Source organism: Rhinoderma darwinii, chromosome 13, assembly GCF_050947455.1.
Source record: "Rhinoderma darwinii isolate aRhiDar2 chromosome 13, aRhiDar2.hap1, whole genome shotgun sequence".
In the NCBI taxonomy this organism is placed as follows: domain Eukaryota; kingdom Metazoa; phylum Chordata; class Amphibia; order Anura; family Rhinodermatidae; genus Rhinoderma; species Rhinoderma darwinii.
The window spans coordinates 48,565,501-48,585,423 of record NC_134699.1 but is presented as its reverse complement, the minus strand read 5'-3'; the positions used below and the strand labels follow the sequence as shown (position 1 = coordinate 48,585,423).

The window sequence follows — 19,923 nt, the reverse complement described above, 5'->3', positions numbered from 1 at the left end:
AACATGCCCGGCCATTCAGTGCTACTGCATGTATTTGGCTGTCGCTAGCACCGGGGCCCCCTCCGGTGCTAGCGATGCCTACGGGCATGAGAGGGCTTGTGTCGCCCGGCCCATACTTGTTGGAGGCTCGGCGGCAAGGGCCCCGTAGTATGGGGGGGGGGGGTGATGGCTGGCGGCACAGGCCCCCTCAAGCCGCGGGCCCTGGAGCGGCCGCTACGGCTGCTACCGCGGTAGTTACGCCACTTTATGGCACAATAAATGGTGCTACGAAAAACGACAACTCGTCCCGCAAAAATCAAGCCCTCATAGGACAATATTGACGGAAAAATAAAAAAGTTATGGCATTTGGAATGCGGGGAGGAAAAAACAAAAATCAGAAAAAGGGTTGTTATGCTTTTGTTTTTTCCTCCCAGCCTTCAAAAGCTCTAACTTTTTTATTTTTTCGTTGACAGCCATATGAGGGCTTCATTTTTACGGGACAAGTTATACTTTCTAATGTTATTATTTAATATTCTGTGCGATGTAATGGGACGCTGGAAAAAAATTCAGAATGGGGTTGAATTGGAAAAAAACAGCAGTTCCGCCATTTTCTTGTGGGTTTCTTTTTTACGGTGTTCAATGTACGATGAAAATGACACAATATCTTTATTCTGCGGGTCAGTACAATCATAGTGATACCCAATTTATATAGTTTTTGTTATGTTTTAGTACATTTAAAAAGAAATGGAAAAGTTTGAAGGAAATTTTTTTTTGCATTGCCATATTGTGACCCCAGTAACTTTTTTAGATTTCTGTGTACAGCGCTGTGTAAGGCGTCTTTTTGTACGTGGAAAGATGTCGTTTTTTATAAATACCATTTTGGGGAAATTCTGGCATTTTGATCACTTTTTATTCATTTTTTTGTGGGGGTTGAAGTGGCAAAAAAACTGCGATTCGGCCAATTTTACCTTTTTCCGCTACATCGTTCACCGTAATGGATAAATATTTCTATAGTTCGGGCATTTTCGGACGCGGCGATAACTAATGTGTTTATGTTAATTTGTATATAAAAGGGGGGGGGGTGATTTTAATTTTTATAAAAACATTTTTTTTTTTACTCTTATTTAGCTGCCCTAGGGGGCTTGAACCTACGATCATTAGATCGCTTATGCCATAGACTGCAATATTACAATATCTATGGCATTGCTATTGTGATCTGCCACAGGCTCGCAGTCGCCCCACGGGAGCCGGTCACCGGCCCGTAATGTCAGTTTGTCATGTAGCTTGCTTTCTATTTAGGTGGAAACTTTATGGTCACTCTGAAAGTGGCATATTATACTGTGATGCGGCATGCAGACATCTACCTTTGATTTCTGAACGACCTTCCTATCAGTCGGACGATGATAGGTCAGAATCAGTAGGCTGGCATTGGACCCTGAGGCATGCCGGGAATAGTGTAGGCTGTCCGCGAGGCATGCCGGGTATTGTAGTTTGCTGCAGGAAGGCGGAAGTGCGGTCCCTCTGCTGGATTTTGACTATGGAACTGTGATCTACCACACACTCGGTTACGCCGGCAGTCCAGGACCAAAACATCGGTGAGTTGTGTCAGTCACCGGGCCCTCTAGCAGCAGCAGCAGCAGCAGACAGGGCTGACCTTACGTTTGAGACGTGATAACTGTGTTTGTGTAGTTCTCATTGATATTTCAGCCTATGTCAGTGATCGGGAGGAAGCTTCGTACAGGGAAGTCACTAATGATCTCAGACATGACTATCCCTCGATGAACCTTGTTTCATATTATATATTGCAATGATTTACATGAGAACGAAGCTGCTGCGTTACATGGAATTGAGGCATGTGTTCACATTATCCGGCAGAGTCGTGCGGTAGGTTATGACTGGAGGCTACTGCCATGTCATCCTATTTGGGGCAATCCTCTATTACTTTCCATTGACTTTTTTTGAAGCATGATTATTGGTTCTTCATCAGCAACCAATCAGATCCCAGCTCTTATTTTTCACAGGTCCCTTTGAGAATGTTAGAATTCATATTGGTTTCTGTGGGGAACTCCTCTACTTTTCCAAAGCACCAGTTTTGACACATTTCCCCCTATGAGTCTCTTTGACCGCACAGACGTAATGCAGCTTTAGGGTGCAGTCACACGCCGCAGATTTTGTTGAAAACATTTTCTACGACTGAAGATCCGTTCCATTCATCTGATTGTTTCTGCAGCAAGAACTTGGATTTCTGCAAGTTCCATTCAGATGAATGGAACGGATTCTCAGTCACAGTTGAAAGGGGTTTTCCACGTTCCGACAACTGATGACCTATACATCGTTTTGCTGTGGTCGGTGCCATCTGCTTCCGGCTCCAACTGCTGCATCCCGCTCCAAACATCCGGTGCACAGAGGGAGCCGCAGTTGCGGATCGGTGCGGGGTCCGGATGTCGGACACAGACCGATCATATACTGTTCAGTTTTCCGAAAGTGGACAACCCCTTTGTTTGTTCTGATGACCTAGACGCAGGGGCAGGTCATCAGTATATGATCGATTGGGATCTGACACCTGGACCCCGCATCAATCAGCTGTTCCGGCTGCCTCCGGAAGCCATGCAGCGATCAGTGCCGGAAGCAGAAGGATCCGACCATTGTTTAGCGGCAGTGCTGCAGTACCGTAGCTCTTCTATTCAAGCGAATAGGAGCAGAGCTGCAGTAATCCAGCATGGAAGCTATACGGTGGTTAGAACCTTCTGGTTCCGGCACCGACCACTGCATGGCTTCCGGAGGCAGCCGGAACAGCTGATTGATGTGGGGTCCAGGGGTTGGACAACCACCAATCTTATTCTGTGGATAGGTCATCAGTATAAAAAAAACAGCCCTTAAACTGGACAACCCCTTTAACCAAGTTGTGTTATTCCAGATATGTGTCTTTCGTTTTCTTGAGTTAGGCTTCGTTCACTTCTGCGTCAGGGCTCCGTTCATGGATTCCGTCGGTGCTTTCTGTTAGGGGAACCCATGAACGAAATCCTGACAAACAAATGGAAACCGCAGTATCACCATTGATTCCAATGGTGATGGATCCGGTGTAAGTGGTTTCCGTTTGTCCCCGTTGTGTAAGGGCTGACGGAATGAATAGCGCAGTAGACTATGGTATTAATTCCGTCAAAACGACCGAACCCTTACATAAAGGTGACATGCGGAAACCATTATCACCGGATCCGTCACCATTTAAATCAATAGTGATGCAGACGGAAACCTATGGTTTCCGTTTCTTTCAGTCAGGATTCCGTTCATGGGTTCCCCTGATGGAAATCTCAGACGGAACCATGAACGGAGCCCCGACGCAGATGTGAACGAAGCCTAACTAAGGCTCCTCTTACAGCACGTTGATCGGCGCTCGTTTGCTCCTTTCACAATCTGCTATCTATTGGGATAAGCGCTAGTTACGCCGATCGCTTGTCCCCATACATTTCTATCATGTCGGCAGCACATCTCCATGTAGTACTCCATGCCGAACAACAAATATATTTTGACATAAACGATACAATCAGCCGATGAAAGAGCGAATGCTTGTTCATCGGCTGATCGTTGCCCCGATAATTGGCCCGTGTAAGGGGGCCCTAAGCGTATATGTCGATGAGCCTGGTTTAAGTGAGGCTCATCGTGATTAGTTCAGAAAATTTGCATTGTGGACAATTTGCCTTTGTATTCAAGTTGCCTTTATCTGCTGGTTAAGGCAGAAACATTGTTGACACACACAAATGTCATTTTCCTGAATCGGCTAAAGCTATGGTAATTTGTTTTCACATTCTAATGTAAAAGACCAATGAGATAAAGCACGCCTGAGAATGGGTTATCTCTGTATGTGATCAGGTGAGGAATAGGTAAGTGCAGCTGACAGAATGACTTCAAAGGGTGGCACACCCTGAAATACGTGGTTTGTAGATCCGTGTTTGCTAAGATATTGTGCTGTTCTTTTAAATGCCAGACCAGACACCAGATTGTATTAACACTTTGAGTAACTAAGCCAAAAAAAAAATGAAAAATAGCCATGAAATAGTAACCAGTGCCGTCCCACACCGTTTTTAACGAGGACCTGTCACCTCCCCCGCCATTTCTGTTTTAGTAAATCAATTTATTTCCCATAACATAACAATTCTGGGTCATCTTTTCTTAGAATGTTATGCTGTTCCTCTATTATTCCTATTGGAAATGTATGAATAAATTGACAACTGGGTTTGACCATTCCCTTGTCATAGGGGTTTGTCGCTCTGTCTGCACTAATTCAACAATGTCAGACTGTAGGAAACCTCCAACTGTTAATACCCATTTGTCAATTTATTCATAATTTTCTGGGAATAACTGGGTAAGGCACAACGTAGAGTTCTAAGAGAAGATGTTCCACAGTTATTTCATGGGAAATACAAGAATTTACATTTAGCAGACATGTCAGGAGAGCTGACAGGTCCTCTTTAATCATTCAGTTCAGCCATTTCTTAGTTATTCCCACCTTAGAAGCGTGCCTTGCTGTTTTCGTAACTCCAAAAAGAAGTGAATAGAGAGCCGCGCACATGTGCGGCCACCTCTCCATTCAATTTCAGCCTGGATGCGGAAGCCGCTTACCAGGCGGGATGGGGATCAAGTGATCCCCGTTCTGGAAAAAGGTTGCGGGTCCCAAAGCTGAGACCTGTATCTATCAGTCATTTGTGGGATATTCCATGGATATTCCGTAAATGTCAAAGGTGGGAAGACCCCTTAAGCCAGTTCACACAAACAAGCGTGCCATTATGTCTTAATTGTGGTCTATTAACTGCAATGGGATGTAATGGTACACCTAGTGGATGCCACAGGAGCTGTGCCCTCACCATCCACCTCAGGTACTGGCCGTAATGCAGTCGATGTCCCTAGGATGCCGCTGCAACTAAGTGGCTATAGAGGGGGAGAGGGACTCCCTCTGCGAGAATGAGCATGCTCATTTTTCTTGTGGATTTTATACGGAAAGCCAATCGTCATGCGAATCCGCCGGCACATCCACGGCAAGTGATCCGAGTGTCAAACTTAGGTTGCTGAAGGTTTTTTTTGTGAAATAAATGTATATACTACTGTATTGTTGTCTGTTTTGTATGTTTGCTATGGCTGGGTCCTGCATGACTGACCTTGTATATTTTTCTGACGTTTACATGTCTTGTTCTTTTTATGATTTATATCACGTTATTCTTGAATCTCCTCTTGCATAATCGAATTTCATTATCTGCATTTACCGAACCTTTTATTACCCGAATCTCTCTCTACAAGTAGTACTTTTGGTGTAGTCCAGGTGCCATTTATTATCTATTATTTCTGTCAATATAGAGAAGAGAGGGGCAGTATCCGAGTATCCATATTTTGATGCCTTAAAGGGGTTTTCCAGGGACAAAAAGTTTTTGGACTTATACTCTGTAAAGATTGAATAAAGTTCCTAATATATAGTCTGTATTAAATCTGAACATATTTCTTCCTATTCTCCCTACCTCTGCCCTGCCGGAAGTTCTGCTTTTCATCTGTCTCTTTTTTTTTTTTTTTTTTTTTTTTACACGGGTTCGTGCACGAGAGTTAGGCTGGGTTCACACAACCTATTTTCAGGCGTAAACGAGGCGTATTATGCCTCGTTTTACGCCTGAAAATAGGGCTACAATACGTCGGCAAACATCTGCCCATTCATTTGAATGGGTTTGCCGACGTACTGTGCAGACAACCTGTCATTTACGCGTCGTCGTTTGACAGCTGTCAAACGACGACGCGTAAATTGACTGCCTCGGCAAAGAAGTGCAGGACACTTCTATACATTATGTGCAGGGCACTTCTATACATTATGTGCAGGGCACTTCTATACATTATGTGCAGGGCACTTATATACATTATGTGCAGGGCACTTATATACATTATGTGCAGGGCACTTCTTTGCAATGTAATTTGAGCCGTTCCTCATTGAACTCAATGAAGAGCAGCTCAAGATTTACGAGCGTCACAGACGCCTCGTATAATACGAGGAGGAGGAATTACGGCTGAAACGAGGCAGCTGTTTTCTCTTGAAAACAGTCTGTCTTTTCACACGTAAATGCCTCTCATCGTGTGCACATACCCTAAGTATTCACACAGACCTGTGTCGATACCTCACTCACTCACTTACTTACTTACATAATGATACAGGGCTGTTCTTTACTAATTATTCCTCCCCCGTCTATTTGCCCTCCCCACTAGTTCTCCCTTCTCCTTTAGTTTTTTTTATCAAACCCACTTGCTTTCCCTGCATGCGGTCACAGAATCACGTGACCGTTCCTCAGCTGGCTAATGTAATCCCCATCATCCCTGTACATATGTAATCCCCATCATCCCTGTACATATGTAATCCCCATCATCCCTGTACATATGTAATCCCCATCATCCCTGTACATATGTAATCCCCATCATCCCTGTACATATGTAATCCCCATCATCCCCGAATATATGTAATCCCCATCATCACTGTACATATGTAATCCCCATCATCCCCGTACATATGTAATCCCCATCATCCCTGTACATATGTAATCCCCATCATCCCTGTACATATGTAATCCCCATCATCCCTGTACATATGTAATCCCCATCATCCCTGTACATATGTAATCCCCATCATCCCTGTACATATGTAATCCCCATCATCCCTGTACATATGTAATCCCCATCATCCCCGTACATATGTAATCCCCATCATCCCCGTACATATGTAATCCCCATCATCCCCGTACATATGTAATCCCCATCATCCCCGTACATATGTAATCCCCATCATCCCCGTACATATGTAATCCCCATCATCCCCGTACATATGTAATCCCCATCATCCCCGTACATATGTAATCCCCATCATCCCCGTACATATGTAATCCCCATCATCCCCGTACATATGTAATCCCCATCATCCCCGTACATATGTAATCCCCATCATCCCCGTACATATGTAATCCCCATCATCCCCGTACATATGTAATCCCCATCATCCCCGTACATATGTAATCCCCATCATCCCCGTACATATGTAATCCCCATCATCCCCGTACATATGTAATCCCCATCATCCCCGTACATATGTAATCCCCATCATCCCCGTACATATGTAATCCCCATCATCCCCGTACATATGTAATCCCCATCATCCCCGTACATATGTAATCCCCATCATCCCCGTACATATGTAATCCCCATCATCCCCGTACATATGTAATCCCCATCATCCCCGTACATATGTAATCCCCATCATCCCCGTACATATGTAATCCCCATCATCCCCGTACATATGTAATCCCCATCATCCCCGTACATATGTAATCCCCATCATCCCCGTACATATGTAATCCCCATCATCCCCGAATATATGTAATCCCCATCATCCCCGAATATATGTAATCCCCATCATCACTGTACATATGTAATCCCCATCATCCCTGAATATATGTAATCCCCATCATCCCTGAATATATGTAATCCCCATCATCCCTGTACATATGTAATCCCCATCATCCCTGTACATATGTAATCCCCATCATCCCTGTACATATGTAATCCCCATCATCCCTGTACATATGTAATCCCCATCATCCCTGTACATATGTAATCCCCATCATCACTGTACATATGTAATCCCCATCATCACTGTACATATGTAATCCCCATCATCACTGTACATATGTAATCCCCATCATCCCCGTACATATGTAATCCCCATCATCCCCGTACATATGTAATCCCCATCATCCCCGTACATATGTAATCCCCATCATCCCCGTACATATGTAATCCCCATCATCCCCGTACATATGTAATCCCCATCATCCCCGTACATATGTAATCCCCATCATCCCCGAATATATGTAATCCCCATCATCCCCGAATATATGTAATCCCCATCATCACTGTACATATGTAATCCCCATCATCACTGTACATATGTAATCCCCATCATCCCTGAATATATGTAATCCCCATCATCCCTGAATATATGTAATCCCCATCATCCCTGTACATATGTAATCCCCATCATCCCTGTACATATGTAATCCCCATCATCCCTGTACATATGTAATCCCCATCATCCCTGTACATATGTAATCCCCATCATCCCTGTACATATGTAATCCCCATCATCACTGTACATATGTAATCCCCATCATCACTGTACATATGTAATCCCCATCATCACTGTACATATGTAATCCCCATCATCCCCGTACATATGTAATCCCCATCATCCCCGTACATATGTAATCCCCATCATCCCCGTACATATGTAATCCCCATCATCCCCGTACATATGTAATCCCCATCATCCCCGTACATATGTAATCCCCATCATCCCCGTACATATGTAATCCCCATCATCCCCGAATATATGTAATCCCCATCATCCCCGAATATATGTAATCCCCATCATCACTGTACATATGTAATCCCCATCATCACTGTACATATGTAATCCCCATCATCCCTGAATATATGTAATCCCCATCATCCCTGAATATATGTAATCCCCATCATCCCTGTACATATGTAATCCCCATCATCCCTGTACATATGTAATCCCCATCATCCCTGTACATATGTAATCCCCATCATCCCTGTACATATGTAATCCCCATCATCCCTGTACATATGTAATCCCCATCATCACTGTACATATGTAATCCCCATCATCACTGTACATATGTAATCCCCATCATCACTGTACATATGTAATCCCCATCATCCCCGTACATATGTAATCCCCATCATCCCCGTACATATGTAATCCCCATCATCCCCGTACATATGTAATCCCCATCATCCCCGTACATATGTAATCCCCATCATCCCCGTACATATGTAATCCCCATCATCCCCGTACATATGTAATCCCCATCATCCCCGTACATATCTAATCCCCATCATCCCCGTACATATGTAATCCCCATCATCCCTGAATATATGTAATCCCCATCATCTCTGAATATATGTAATCCCCATCATCACTGTAGATACCAATGGGGCGGGCACTGAGGAATAACATGAACGCAAAGAAAATGGTGCTGGCATTGAAGCATAAGCAAAGACTGAACGGGGCGGGCATTGAGGAGGCCGTGGACCAATAGGATGCCTCAACCCCAGGTATACGTCAGAAGTCCCGGGTTTGAGGCATCCTATTGATCCACAGCCTCCTCAATACCTGCCCCATTCAATTCTTTGCTTACGCCTCAATGCCCACCCCATTTTTTTTGCAGTGATGCAATTCCTCAGTGCTTGTGCGCTGCCCGCTTCGAAAAATGTTGTGACCCTGGAATACCGCTTTAACGACAGCCCGTAACTTCCATTTACAGAATACAGGCACCACAAACACCAATTTCATAGCAGTCACCCTAAACTATTTCCTTGGGTCTCCAGTTTAAAATGAAAAATTCACATTTCTTCAGAATATACATGTAGTAAAAGTGTCAAGTTTTTTTTCTTTTCTTTTGCTCGACAGTTTTTTTTCCTCCAGTAGTGTATGCTAAACCAGATGTCATTGAGCTGCAGTCTTTTCTCCCGCTCTCCTTTTTTAGGCCTCATGCACACGACCGTAGCCATGTGCACGGCCGTGATTTTCGGGTTGGTCGCGGCCATTATTTTCAATGAGCCTGGACCAGGCTCCCGGGCCATGCACGGACCATGAAAACCACAGTCGTGCATGGGGCTGCAATTCTCCTGTGGATTTTCGGGAGAATTGCGGCCACAAAAGCACGTTCGTGTGCATGGGGCCTAAATGTTTGTTTATATAAGTATTTTCATTGAAATCTTATGTCCCGGACAGTGCGAGTGACCTTCCATTGCAGGAATCTTCGACAACCTATGGGGTGCTCAGACACATATACAGAGAGGAAGATAAGAGATTGGCAGAGCCACGCCCCCACACCAAGGAATGCTGGGGATTGTAGTGTTATAGTCATGTTATTGAGAAGGAAGGCCCTGGCAGGGCAGTACCTAGTTATTATATTTTAAAATGTCTGCAGATATTACAGTCTGGGACAAAAAGCCCCATTTGACACTGGTTGTACACCGTTTGTTATAGTTCAAGTGTCGGGGATTTGTTATTTTTAAATTTTTCCATTTCCATTCATTTTGACTGCTTATTTTCTACGCAGGGTCCTGACTTGCAACACTGATGCCTTATGAATCCCTACACACTACTGGAATGTAAAGAGTCTATGAACCCCCTGCGGATCAGTGTGGGTGGTCTCCCCGTTCTGGCCTCCATGACAAAGACCGCAGACCCCCGTTTCAGGCCACGCTGGCGTGCCATTGTAGTGTCCTTATTGGGCTTAGCGTTATTGCTGTTGCTGCTCTGCTACCATCGATCTTCAAGCCCAAGGATTGTGTTCCCTAATGTTCACAATTGGAAGATAGTCCATTTTTATAATGACACCTACCCACTTTCTCCACCCCAAAAGACACCAGATGGACTTCGGTACCAGATCGCAATTATTGCAGACTTAGACACGGACTCTCACAGCTCCAAAGGCAACAGTTGGTTTAGCTATCTGAAGAAAGGTCACCTAACACTTTTCAATAGTGGGGACCGAGTATCGGTAGAATGGGAAAAAGAGAACACTATCTTGCAAACACACTTGGCAGAAAAAGGGCGAGGAATGGAACTGTCTGAGCTAATAGTATTTAATGGAAAGTTGTATTCGGTGGATGATCGTACGGGAGTTATTTACAGGTTGGACGGAAACAAAGCTGTGCCATGGGTTATACTGACAGATGGAGATGGATCAGTGGCTAAAGGTGAGTGATGTATATAGAAGACCTTTGTCATGTGAATGTTTGAAGCCCCAAGTTTTTCATTTTTGTGGCCATTTGGTAAACACTGACTTGTATTTGGTCAAATCCATAGACGTGACTTGCTCCATCCTGTTCCAAGAACTTAGGTGTGTCAAAATAGAATTTGCCGTGTGCATAATATATGTACCTTTATACACAGTGTATGACACTCCGGGACATTACAGGTCAATTTTAATTGTACCATTTATTTAAGGTGTTCTCGATTTTCGAGTAAGCAAAGACGAACTATTGTATAATGAAGCATTATATAACTTATATCTATATACTGTATTAAATTATGGCACAAATTTACAACTTTTTGTTGTTTTACATTTCTCTCGCTGCTTTCAAAAGTTTTGAGAGAAGGGGAGGGGTTTAGCAGGAATGGGCAGGGCCACATTTGGTTTGACAGATTTACCAATATTTACACCAGAAATGTGTGCACCACTAAAGTGTGTCTCTTAATCAATTTGGGGCATTATGCGATTGGTGTATGAAACACCAGTCTAAGGCCCCCATGCACACGACCGTAAAATCGCCCGTAATTACGGGCCCATTCATTTCTATGGCTGACGGACACCTTCCCGTATGTCTCTCCCCCTCTCTCTCTCCCCCTCTCAGCAGACTTACTCCCTACTTTACAAGTAATCGCCTCAGCCCCTCCCTACTTCCCCAATAGTAACAACTGTACTCACTATTCCAGTATTTACAACAGGACTCGCCCAAATAGTAGTCACAGCAAGGCCCCCACCTTGTCACACAAAGTGTCCTCTGCTTATGGGAAACTCCATAAAAGCAACTGCATCAGTCCCTGCTAGCAGAGTGGCTCTATGTATCAACCTGTCATTGACTATGCTATTTTGTATCATGTACAGTATGTTGTTTTACTTTTGTATACCAAGTGAAATTCTCGGGGTGTTTATGTATAGCATGAATGTGTTGTTTTTTCTTTTTGTCTAAAACCAAGACATTTGCCTAATTGTCCCCCATAAGCAAATACTCCTATTTTGTGTTTTCTTAACCGTAGGTTTTAAAGCTGAGTGGCTGGCGGTAAAGGATGAACTCCTGTATGTTGGGGGGCTAGGAAAAGAGTGGACGACTACTACTGGCAAAGTGCTGAATGAAAACCCTGAATGGATAAAGGTAGTAGGACCCCGGGGTGATGTTCAGCACCAAAACTGGGTTCCCAACTACAACTTGTTACGAGAGGCTGCAGGAATAAATCCCCCAGGTAAATCATAATTGTCGGCAACTAATGACATTCACTTATGTTAGAAAGCTTTACCGTTTGTTTTTTTTTCTTTTTTAACTGGGCAGAATAGTGCAGCAGGCTATGCTGATCTGGCTGGCAATAAAACAAAACGAATACCTGTTGGAACACAGGCTGTGAACTACTATTAGGCTGGGTTCACACGAGCATGTTCGGTCCGTGAAGGACGGAACGTATTTCGGCCGCAAGTCCCGGACCGAACACAGTGCAGGGAGCCGGGCTCCTAGCATCATACTTATGTACGATGCTAGGAGTCCCTGCCTCTCTGCAGGACAACTGTCCCGTACTGTAATCATGTTTTCAGTACGGGACAGTAGTTCCACGGAGAGGCAGGGACTCCTAGCATCGTACATAACTATGAGCGTCCATCTCATCTTCATGGCTCCCATATGCAGGACGGCTGCCAGAGTTTTAGAATCCTTTAGCGCTAACGGCCGTTCTGGATACGGGAGCCATGGGGACGAGCTTTGTGTCCCACTGAAGAGTTATGAGCAGTTTTACACTGTCCATGCTGCTGCCAGAAGCCTAAGCATTAATACAAGTGATTTTGAAAAATTACTATAGTTCACATTCCTGCACTGTAATAGTTTTTCACTGAAAGTGGAGGTGCGCTTTAAAAGATCCAGTTTTATGTGTTGTGTGGTTTTGTTTTTTTTGTAAAAGCAACAGAACAGAATAATGTTGAGTCACACGCTAGTGTTAACAAGTACATAGGTTAATTCACAAAGCATGTAATACTTGCTGGGTTTTTTTTAAGTGTCCTAAACGTAAGAATTTTCTTAACCATATAATCTTTCTGGCGGTAAAGCGATTGGCCGGAATAGTTAAGCGCAGGCAGGAATCTCCAGACGACCTGCGCCATACAATTACAGAGCTGTGATGGACAGTTTTTCACGGCCCGATCTATTTTTGTCCGTTTTCACAGATCCATCAATAGACTCGAGTCTATGAGGGATCCGTAAAAACGGGTGCGAATCGGATGTGAAAGCCCCTTAACCCCTTGGTGACCACCAATACGCCTTTTCACGGCGGTCACTAAGGGGCCTTAGGCTAGGCCGCCGCCTTTTCTCGGCAGCCCAGTCTAAGCCCTGCACGGGTGTCCCATCCAGGCTGGAGCCAGTGCTCGGCTGTCTGACAGCCGGACTCCTGCTCCAACTACCGCGATCAAAGTTTACTTCAATCTCGGCCGTTTAACCCGTTAAATACCACCGTCAATAGCGACCGCGGTATTTAACTTGTTTACAGAGGGAGGGAGCTCCCTCTGTCACCTATCAGCGGCCAAATGCAATCACGGATCTCCGATGGGGTGTCATGGTAGCTGGGGGCCTGATAAAAAGCCCCCAGGTCTGCCCTGGACATATGCCTGTTAGGACACGCCAGAGGCATGTCCTAATAGATTGCCTGTCAGATTTACACTGACCGGCAATAATGCTCTGGTATACGAAGTATACCAAAGCATTATAGCAGCGATCGCACAGTAAAGTCCCCTAGTGAGACTAAAAAATAAGTAATAAATGTGAAATAAAAATGACAGTAAAAAAATTAATATTTTTTTCCCATAAAAAGTGGTTTTATTTAGTAAAAGTGTAAAAAAATTAAATAAAAGTACACATATATGGTATCGCCGCGACCGTAATGACTCAAACAATAAAGTTAATATGTAATTTAAAACGTAAGGTGAACACCGTAAAAAAAACTGCAAAAAACAATGGCAAAATTGCTATTTTTTTTCCATTGCCCCCGAAAAAAGGCATAATAAAAGTTAATCAATACAATACCAATCAATACAGTACCAATCAAAACTATGTCTCGTCCCGCAAAAAACAAGCTGTACATTGAGCCCTACATATCACTACATTGACGGAAAAATATGAATATGAAAATCACGCGCGTTGCACTGACGTATATCACGCTCGTGTAAACGAGCCGTAAAGGTAACATTTTATGTACGCCGCACAGTGAACGGCGTCAATTTAAAACGCATAGAACAATGGTGGAATTTCAGGGGTTTTTTCTATTTCCCCCCCCCCCCAACAAAAAGTCAATAAAAGTTAATCAAAAAATGATATGTACCCCAAAATGGTGCCATTAAAAAGTACAACTAATCCCGCAAAAAACAAGTCCTCATACAGCTATGTCGACGGAAAAATAAAAAAGTTAGAGCTCTTTGAATGCGACTATAGAAAAACGAAAGAAAAAAATAAAATAGCTTGGTCCTTAGGGCCTAAAATAGGCTGGTCACTAAGGGGTTAAAGTAGAAAATACACATACAAAACAGAAGTTCCTCTCTTAATAGCCGTCAATAGCCTCCCATGATAGTATTCTTTTTAACTATTGCAATCGACATGGTGAAAATTAAAAATTCTCCTGTGTCCTAGAAAATCCGTTATTTCCCCCAGATTCCTTGTCACAAACAGGGCTGTGGAGTCCGGAAGTCCACCCCGACGACTCTTTTTCCCACTTTATGAGCTCCGACTTCTTCATAAATGGCTTGTGTATAATCATTAATAACATATTTATCGTAGTAAAATGGTAACATCCGGCTTTAATCCCAATACTTAGAACATAAAGTATATTTATTAGCATACAATACAAAAAACTTTTTAAAGTTCCTGTAAGTAAATACGCAATACACTATGCAATTAATAAATGAATAGGATGTTAATGATATTTTTATGTTGGAGTTGGTACATTTCTACTGACTCTGACTTCACGACTCCCAACTCCATAACCCTGGGCACAAACCTGTGTCTAACTGCAGAAGAAGCCTTCCTCCTCTGCTCGGCCTGCAATAGACCAGGGACCCATGGCCAGCTCTCAGACAAAAAAATGGAAGAGATCAGGAGGAAATATACGCCGGTGTTCTCTGCACGATTTTTTAATCTGTTTGCAGGACGACCAGGATTTGTCCTGCCCTAGTTTATGGTCTGCTCTAATTGAATTTATCTTATTGAAATCTATATAATTTGCCATAAAAGTTATCTGCCCCACTTGAAAACGGACTCCCTAACAGTTACCGTTGTAGACATAAGCATTTAGTGCTCTTGCACTGAAAAAAATAATAAAGCCATACATATTTGGTATCGCAGCGACCGTAACTATAAAAATATTATGTTATTTATTCCGCACAGTGAACGCCGTAAAAAAAAATAACTAAAAAATACTGACATAATTGCTATTTTTTGGTCACTTTGTCTTCCAAAAATTGAAATAAAAAGTGATCAGAAAGTCGCATGTATCCAAAAATGGTACCTATAAAAACTATAATTCGTCTCGCTAAAAACAAGCCCTCATACAGCTCCGTCGACGAAAAATGTAAAACCGTTCTGGCTCTCACAACTTGGCGACAGAAAAAATCCATTCTCTTTACAAAAGTTATTTTATTGTGCAAAAAGTTGTAAAACATAAAAAGTGCTATAAATTAGGTATCGCCGGAATCGGACTGACCCGCAGAATAAAGCTAACATGTAATTTATAATGTGTGGTGAACGCTGTATAAAAAGAACTAAAAAAATATGCCAGAATTGCTGTTTTTTGGTCACCTTGCCTTCAAAAAAAAAGGATAACAACTGATCAAAAAGTCACATGTGCCCCAAAATGGTACCAATAAAAACTACAGCTCGTCACACAAAAAAAAAACAGCCCTCATACCACTACGTCTATGGAAAAATAAAATTAGTCAAGGCACCAATAAGCCAGGAAATAAAAATATGCAGTTGTGCCGGCCCGAGGAGAACGTTTCTTCTGTTTCAAGTGGCGAATTATCAAGGCCCCTAAAATTAGGGAACCAGGAAGGGGAGGGCCCAAACATATCTGCTGGAAGTGAGGGCGCCCGTATTATACCAGGACAACACTTTCCTGCAAAATCCCCCAAACTGCAAAGGTGCGGAGTGTGGACCAAAAGGGGGATAAGTAAAGACCATTTATTAGTGCGACACCGGCCTGTGCAGAAAGGATTGTGTCACAGCATAACAGACATCTATGGATTATTTTATTGTTTTTTTTTTACCCCACTATACCACCTGACTATGCCCCTTATATACTCCGCCCGCCTTACATGTACCCCCACATTATAAACGGAAACACCAGTAAGACACCAAACAAAACTACTACAAGCAAAATCCACGCTCCAAAAGCCAAATGGCGCTACCTCCCTTCTGAACCCTACAGTGTGCCCAAACAGCAGTTTACTTCCACATATCTGGCATCGCCATACTCGGGAGAACCCTTTTAACAATTTTTGGGGTGTGTGTCTCCAGTGGCACAAGCTGGGCGCCACATATTGGCATATCTATTGAAAAACCATTTTCACTCTGCAACATCGCGTGCACACCAATTTCTGCCAATTACCTGTGGGGTTAATATGCTCACTACACCCCTAGATGAATACCTTGAGGGGTGTAGTTTCCAAAATGGGATCACTTCTGGGGGGGATCCACTGTTTTGGTCCCACAGGGACTTTGCAAATGCGACATAGCGACCAGCAAAATCTGTACTCCAAAAGCCAAATGGCGCTCCTTCCCTTTTGAGCCCTACTGTGTGCCCAAACAGCAGTTTATGACCACATATGTGGTATTGCCGTACTTGGGAGAAGTTGCTTTACAAATGTTGGGGTTCTTTTATTCCTTTATTTGTTGAGAAAATGAAAAATGTTGAGCTAAAGCTACGTCTTATTGGAAAAAAAGGATTTTTTTTATCTTCACTGCCCAATTCTAATAAAATCTATGAAACCCCTGTGGGTTCAAAATGCTCACCACACCCCTAGATGGATTCTTCAAGGGGTGTAGTTTCCTAAATGGAGTCACTTTTTTGGTGTTTTCACTGTTTTGGTCCCTTAGGGGCTTTGCAAATGCGACGTGTTCTCCGCAAACCATTCCTGCTAAATTTGAGCTCCAAAAGCCAAATGGCGCTCTTTCCCTTCTAAGCTCCGCCGTGTGTCCAAACAGCCGTTTATGACCACATGCGGGGTATTGTTTTACTCGGGAGAAATTGCTTTACAAAAGTAGTGGTGCATTTTCTCCTTTTAGTTCTTATGGAAATTAGAAAAAATAAGCTAAGCCTACATTTTCTTTGAAAGAATGTAGATTTTCATTTTCACGGCCTACTTCCAATAATTTCTGCAAAAAACCTGCGGGATCAAAATGCTCACTATACCCCTAGATAATTTCCTCAATGGGTATAGTTTCCAAAATGAGGTCACTTTTGGGAGATTTCCACTGTTTTGGTGCCGCAAGAGCCTTTCAAACCCGACATAGAGCCTAAAATATTTTCTAATAAAAAGGAGGCCCCAAAATCCTCAAGGTGTTCCTTTGTTTCTGAGGCCGGTGCTTCAGTCAATAAGTGCACTAGGGTCACATGTGGGGTATTTCTAAAAACGGCAGAATCTGGGCAATAGATATTGAGTTGCGTTTCTCTGGTAAAACTTTCTGTGTTACAAAAAAAATAGATGAAAAAATGAATTTCTGCAAAAAAAAGAAAAATTTGAACATTTCACATCTACTTTGCCTTAATTCCTGTGAAACATCTAAAGGGTTAAGAAACTTTCTAAATGCTGTTTTGAATACTTTGAGGGGTGAAGTTTTTAAAATGGGGTGAGTTATCGAGGGTTTCTAATATTTAAGGCCCTAAAATCCACTTCACAACAGAACTGGCCCCTGTAAAAATAGCCTTTTGAAATTTTCTTGAAAATGTGAGAAATTGCTGCTAAAGTTCTAAGCCTTGTGATGTCATAGAAAAATAAAAGGATGTTCAAAAAACGATGCCAATCTAAAGTAGACATATGGGTGATGTTAATTAGCAACAATTTTGTGTGGTATTACTATCTGTCTTACAAGCAGATACATATAAATTTAGAAAAATGCTAATTTTTGCAATTTTTCGCTACATTTTGGTGTTTTTCACAATTAAATACTTAATGTATCGAGCAAATTTTGCCAGTAACATAAAGTCCAATGTGTCACGAGAAAACAATCTCAGAATCGCTTGGATAGGTAAAAGCATTCCGAAGTTATTACCACATAAAGTGAAACATGTCAGATTTGAAAAAATTGGCTGTGTCCTGAAGGCCAAAACAGGCTGTGTCTTGAAGGGGTTAACGAGTACAAGTATTCTCACCTCATACTACAGAACTACATTTTCCAAGCCTTCAGCTCTGGTGATGTGGCTCTAAAGGCCTCAGAAATGCCCAATATTCTGCCTATTATAGGGTATGGAACATTTAATGATCTATTTCACTACTTTTTGGCTATAGTAACCACCTGGATACCAACCGTACCAATGAAGGCATTTTGTCAAATATTGTCCTTGGTGTGGGTTTCGCATTAATAATTCTGTGTCTTTTTCACTGGTTATTCGCTGCTTGCTTATGTTAAAATGTGATATATTTTATTTTTTTTCACTATATATCGGTATAAATCATACAATTCTACTTTTTATCCAGGATACTTGATCCATGAGTCTGCGGCATGGAGTGACTCGCTACATAGCTGGTTTTTCCTGCCACGCCGTGCCAGTAAAGAGCGGTACAGTGAGAAAGAGGATGAACAGCGTGGCGCCAACATCCTTCTACGAGCGTCTACCGATTTTTCCGACATTACACTTTCACATGTGGGAACACAAAATCCCACCCATGGATTTTCCTCATTTAAATTCATCCCAGGCACGGATGATCAGATCATTGTTGCTCTAAAATCAGAAGAGAACAACGGTGAAGTGGCAACATACATCACAGTCTTTATTTTGGACGGTCGAGTCTTGTTGCCCGAAACCAAGATTGGTAACATTAAATATGAAGGAATTGAGTTTATCTGATGATCTTTGCTCCATTCATTTTAAAGTCATAAAAGAAAATCATCCAAATGCCATTTTGCTATTACTGATATTTATAAATAAAATGATAAAGAAGAATTGCTGGAGGTAACAGATTAATCGAATTGTGTGGAATGTATCGCTAAAATACCAACTGGTCTTTTTATTAAACAATATTTTTAATAAATCTTTTGGAAATTTTTTCCTCCGGGAATGTGCATAGGATATTCAAAGAAGCGAAGTTACTGTGTGTGTCGTTTTAGTTCTGTTCACACTATCGTCGTGACTTCTGTTTACAGCAGAGCCAAGACAGCTATACAGTATCTATTTTTGAACAGATACCAAAAAGTGCTGAGGGTCACCATGGACTTTAATAGGTTAAATCATGTTCTGGTATTGTTGATGGCAAGCATCAGGACAAGGTGCCCTATCAGTCGCTTTCTCGAGCTGTTCGTGTAAGGCCGAATTCAGACTAACGTGGGGAAACTCTGCCAAGTTGCCCCGTGCGGGTCCCGTTTTCACGGATTCATATAGACTTGAGTCTATCGAGGGATCCGTGAAAATGGAAGAAAATAGATCATGTTCTATTTTTCAACGGACCCTTCACACGGTCCATTAAAATAACGGCCATGTGAATGGCCCCATTGAAATGCACGCGTCCATGTGACGGCCGTCGTTTTAACAGGGACATATACCACGTTGGTCTGAATTCGGCCTAACACTGCATTTCCCCTGTAGAGGCTGCTGTAGGGTATTGATCAGTTGATCAGTCGACAATAAATCAGCTGTTTGCTGGGGGTTTTGGGAGCCAGACGCGCTGCGATGGGCATGATGGTTCTCATATTAAAGGGATTGTTTGTGATGAGACAATCAATTGAAGGTGCAGCGTCGAGAAAAAGTATTTCCCCCATTCCTGATGTCTTGATTTTTTTTAATTTTAATTCTCATATTAACCCCTTCCTCCTGCTTGCATTCTGGGCCCTAATAACCGAGCAATTTTTATAGTTTTTCCATCGTCA

At 42.6% G+C, this 19,923-nt stretch overlaps 2 protein-coding genes across 5 annotated transcripts in view; one reads left to right on the top strand and one right to left on the bottom strand.

The window, feature by feature from the left end:
- ENGASE (endo-beta-N-acetylglucosaminidase) overlaps window positions 1-19,923 on the bottom strand; it is a 174,527-nt gene that overhangs the window by 48,307 nt on the left and 106,297 nt on the right. Inside the window, exon 1 of one of the 4 annotated variants that reach the window (XM_075845094.1) lies at window positions 1,344-1,437. The exons of the other annotated variants lie outside the window; for them this stretch is intronic. The gene's annotated coding sequence lies outside the window, so the exon portion shown is untranslated. Of the gene's footprint in view, window positions 1-1,343; window positions 1,438-19,923 lie in introns of those variants that run through there. 4 annotated transcript variants of the gene reach the window in all.
- CANT1 (calcium activated nucleotidase 1) lies at window positions 1,314-19,091 on the top strand. The gene is made up of 4 exons (XM_075845099.1): window positions 1,314-1,574; window positions 10,149-10,791; window positions 11,855-12,058; window positions 18,537-19,091. The coding sequence occupies exons 2-4, from the start codon at window positions 10,176-10,178 to the stop codon at window positions 18,905-18,907; spliced, it is 1,191 nt and encodes a 396-aa protein (XP_075701214.1). The 5' UTR covers window positions 1,314-1,574; window positions 10,149-10,175; the 3' UTR covers window positions 18,908-19,091.

Excerpts from the sequence above, each read along its gene's own strand:
- CANT1 (XM_075845099.1), top strand. The coding sequence starts at position 10,176 with ATGAATCCCTACACACTACTGGAATGTAAAGAGTCTATGAACCCCCTG. Across the intron at positions 10,792-11,854 it reads AGATGGATCAGTGGCTAAAG|GTTTTAAAGCTGAGTGGCTG; the intron begins GTGAGTGATGTA and ends TCTTAACCGTAG. Across the intron at positions 12,059-18,536 it reads TGCAGGAATAAATCCCCCAG|GATACTTGATCCATGAGTCT; the intron begins GTAAATCATAAT and ends CTTTTTATCCAG.